The 3,724-nt window shown below is 48.8% G+C and overlaps 1 protein-coding gene across 1 annotated transcript in view; it reads left to right on the forward strand.

Annotated features, from left to right (window-relative positions):
• Positions 1–231: 231 nt before the first annotated feature.
• Positions 232–3,724, forward strand: part of MARCKS (myristoylated alanine rich protein kinase C substrate) — a 9,567-nt gene continuing 6,074 nt past the window's right edge. Inside the window, exon 1 of the mRNA XM_082251465.1 lies at positions 232–658. Within this exon, the coding sequence (XP_082107591.1) occupies positions 557–658 (102 nt within the window). The 5' untranslated portion in view covers positions 232–556. The remainder of the gene's footprint in view (positions 659–3,724) is intronic.

Below are 3,724 nucleotides of genomic sequence, written 5' to 3' on the forward strand. Positions count from 1 at the left end.
CCCTCCTTTGTCTAGGCGCGCTGTGATTGGTTGCGGCGGGCCTGGGCTGCCGTCATGGCTTGGGAAGCCCATTCATCTGTGCACTTGGGCGTTGGACTCCGCATCTTATTAGTGAGCGGGGAGATTTCTCCATTTTCCTGTTGGATCCAGCGCGGCTACTAACCTTTCGGATATTTCCTTGGCTTTTTTTTTTTTTTTAATCGATGTGCCTGATCGTCTGCTGAGATTTACTTTTTTTCTTTATTAAGGATCCCGAGTGATCGTTGTGTTTTGTTGGTGCCTCCAGCTCATACTGGTGAATATCCTCCTTCATCTCCTCTCTTCACTTTGTCTTCTCCCTCCCCTCCTCCTCCTGTTGCAAAGAAGATCCTCCGGCTCTGCTCTCTATTGTTGGCCAGGCGCTACTACTACTACAACCACCATCATCATCATCTCTTTGTCTCCTTCTCCTCCTCTTCTCTCTGCTAGTCCTGTCCGGGTGTTTTAGGGGCTTCCTTGTTCTTCTCTTTTGGTGGTGACCCCGTGTTTTGCCTTTTGTTGGATATACAGACCAGCCATGGGAGCCCAGTTCTCTAAGACCGGAGCCAAAGGAGAAGCCGCCACCGCAGACAAGCCTGGAGAAGCTGGAGCTGCCTCTCCCTCCAAGACCAACGGCCAGGTAAATCCATCATCTCATTCGGATCGCTGCTGACTCTCTGTTGGGGGTGATTGTTCCGATCTCACATAGGGGTTGGAGCGCTCAGGGATGGTGGTTTTGGCTGCCCCCACCAGGCTTTTATTGGTAGTGGGGGGGATCGATTGTCCCGATCTGTTAAGGGCGATCGATCCCTGATCTGTTGGGGGCAACCAGACTCTCTTAGGAGCGACTGCTCTGATCTCTAAAGGGGTTGGCTGATCGGAGTGTCTTGGTTTCAGATCGGGTATGGGGGGGTCCATTGTCCTATCTCACATTGGGTATTTGGGGGGGGGGGGGGGGTTGTTCTGATCTCAGACTGGTATTGGGAGCGATCGCCCCCCTTACTGGAGGTAATTGCCCAGATCTCAGTATTGTCCCTTTTTGTTAGGAGGCTATTGTCCGATCTCATAGTGGGTATATTGGGATCGATCGCCCCCTTACTGGAGGTAATTGCCCAGATCTCAGTATTGTCCCTTTTTGTTAGGAGGCTATTGTCCGATCTCATAGTGGGTATATTGGGATCGATCGCCCCCTTACTGGAGGTAATTGCCCAGATCTCGGGGGGGTGGTTATTGTCCCTTTTTGTTAGGCTATTGTCCGATCTCATAGTGGGTATTGGGATCGATCGCTCCCCTTACTGGTGGGTGTCATTGTCCTGATCTCAGGGTTTTTGGGAGGGGGTTGTCCGTTCCCAGAGGGTATGGGGAAGACTGTCCCTTTTTTACGGGGGGGGGGGGGGGTTAATCTGATCTTAGATGGATATTGGGAACGATTGCCCCCTTTTTTTACTGGGGGGTAATTGCCTCGATCTCAGGGTATTGGGAGTGTTTGTCCCTCTTTTATAAGGGGGGGGGGGGGTTATTGTCCGATCTCAGAGGGTATTGGGAAGACTGTCCCTTTTTAGGGGGTGTTAATCTGATCTTGGATGGATATTGGGAACGATTGCCCCCCTTTTTTTTTTACTGGGGGGTAATTGCCTCGATCTCAGGGTATTGGGGGTGATTGTCCCTTTTTTTTTATAGGGGGGGGGGGGTTATTGTCCGATCTCAGAGGCTACTGGGGGTTACTGTCCGTTTCACTGGGGGTTAATTGTTCTAATCTTGGATATTGAACGATTGCCCCCTTTTTTTACTGGGGGGGGGGGGTAATTGCCTTGATCTCAGGGTATTGGGGGGGGGGGGGCTTGTCCGATCTCAGAGGCTACGGGGGTTAATTGTTCTGATCTTAGATGGATATTGGGTGGATATTGGGAACGATTACCCCCTTACTTGGGGGGGGGGGGTAATTGCCTCGATCTCAGGGTATTGGGGGTGATTGTCCCTTTTTATGGGTTGGGGGGGGGGGTAATTGTCCGATCTCAGAGGTTACAGGGGTGACTGTCCCTATTACTTGGGGTGGGGGGTAATTGTTCCAACAAATTGTTCTTATCTTGGATGGGTATTGTGAACGATCGCCCCCTTTACTGGGATTGTTCTGATCTCAGTTTATTTGGGATGCTTTTTTCTGTTAATGGGGTTTACTGTCCGATCTCAGATTTTGGGGGGGCTTGTATTGCTCTTGCGGAGCAGCAACATGTGTCTCCATGTATGATGTGCCCCGGCTGTGATGGGAAGGTAATAAAGAATGGTGTATGGCAATGTATGGGAGGGGTCTTTCTCCGCCATTGTGTAGAGTAAAGCCCCCTCTCTATCTATCTCCTGTAGTAGGAGAGGGAAAGAAAGCACACAGGCTTTGTCTGTGTTGGCTCCTCGCTGGAGCTGCTCTGCTGCTGCTACAAAGAAGGCGTGATCTGGGAGCTAATGCACTGGCAGCCGAGCGAAGCTCCCCGGAGCATTGTGCTGGCTGGTGGAGGGACAGCGCCCTCTGCCGTCCACGCGGCTTAGCGGCGCTTCCATAGGGGCCGAGTGTAGCTTGTGTGGAGGCGTAGTAGGAGAATGGAGGGAAACGATATGCTTTTCAGTAACGCCATGTGGGCGCTATTGATTGCTAAAATAGAAGCCCTTGTGGGAAAGGCGGCTAATGCTGGCGTGTTTTTTTAATGAGATGAAACGGCTGGCTGTGACACTGCCCTTCCATAAAGTCGTAGTAAACACGTTTTCTGAGTAGTCTCACTGGTGTGCTGCTTGTTACCTCAGAGAGGAGAACAAAAGCACACTTCTTGGTTCTAAAATAAAGACTTGTATTTGGAATACAGTTTGTTCCCTCCAGTTTACATGTACTCTCCCTTTCTGTAGTAAAATGAGGCCATACAGTAAATCCCATCTCCTGCTTGTCTCATATTTCCTAATGGCCATGCACAGGAAGCATTGTATTGTCACCTGAGCTAAGCCTCCATTCACATGGCTTAACACACCAGGATAAGGATCGGATTTAAAAAAATAAATGCCATTTTATTCAGTTGAGCCCAATGAAGTTTGAAAATTGGTCACATAGCTTGAAATAAAGATTACTATCCTGGTGTAAAGCTTTGTGAATGAAGTCCATTATGTCAGGGGCATACACAAATGCCCTAGTATGGCTGCCTTTGGCGACCAGGCCCACAGGGCCCTCAGCCTCTGCACCCTCAGGCTCCTTTCACGCCATACTGCACAAAGAAATGGATAAATGTATCAAATTGTATTGTATCTTCTTATATTGTAAAGAGCTGCGCATGTTGAGGCTATAAAAAACCTGTATAATAATAATAATGTGCAGGAAAATGCATGTTTAGAGGTATTGTATTGCATTTACGTGCGCTGGTGTTGCCATGTGAACAAGGCACAATTTATTTTCGATGTGCATTCGCAGTGACTTATGTTTTATCCAGTGTAGAAAAATGCAGGTCACCAGACCTGGTGGGTTTGATTCACTAAAACTGGAGAATGCAGAATCTGCTGCAGCTGTGCATGGTTGGTAGCCATCGGCTAAGTTCAGCTTGTTCAATTAACTACTTAAGCTACAGAAGATTCCCCCTCCCCCCCCCCACCTCATCATGACAGGCCATACTTTCTTTATTTTTTTTTTTTGTTGCAGTATGGCACTGCCTTACTTTTACTGACAATTGCGCAG

The sequence above is a fragment of the Pelophylax lessonae genome (assembly GCF_965119305.1).
Source record: "Pelophylax lessonae genome assembly, chromosome: 3".
NCBI classification, from domain to species: Eukaryota; Metazoa; Chordata; class Amphibia; order Anura; family Ranidae; genus Pelophylax; species Pelophylax lessonae.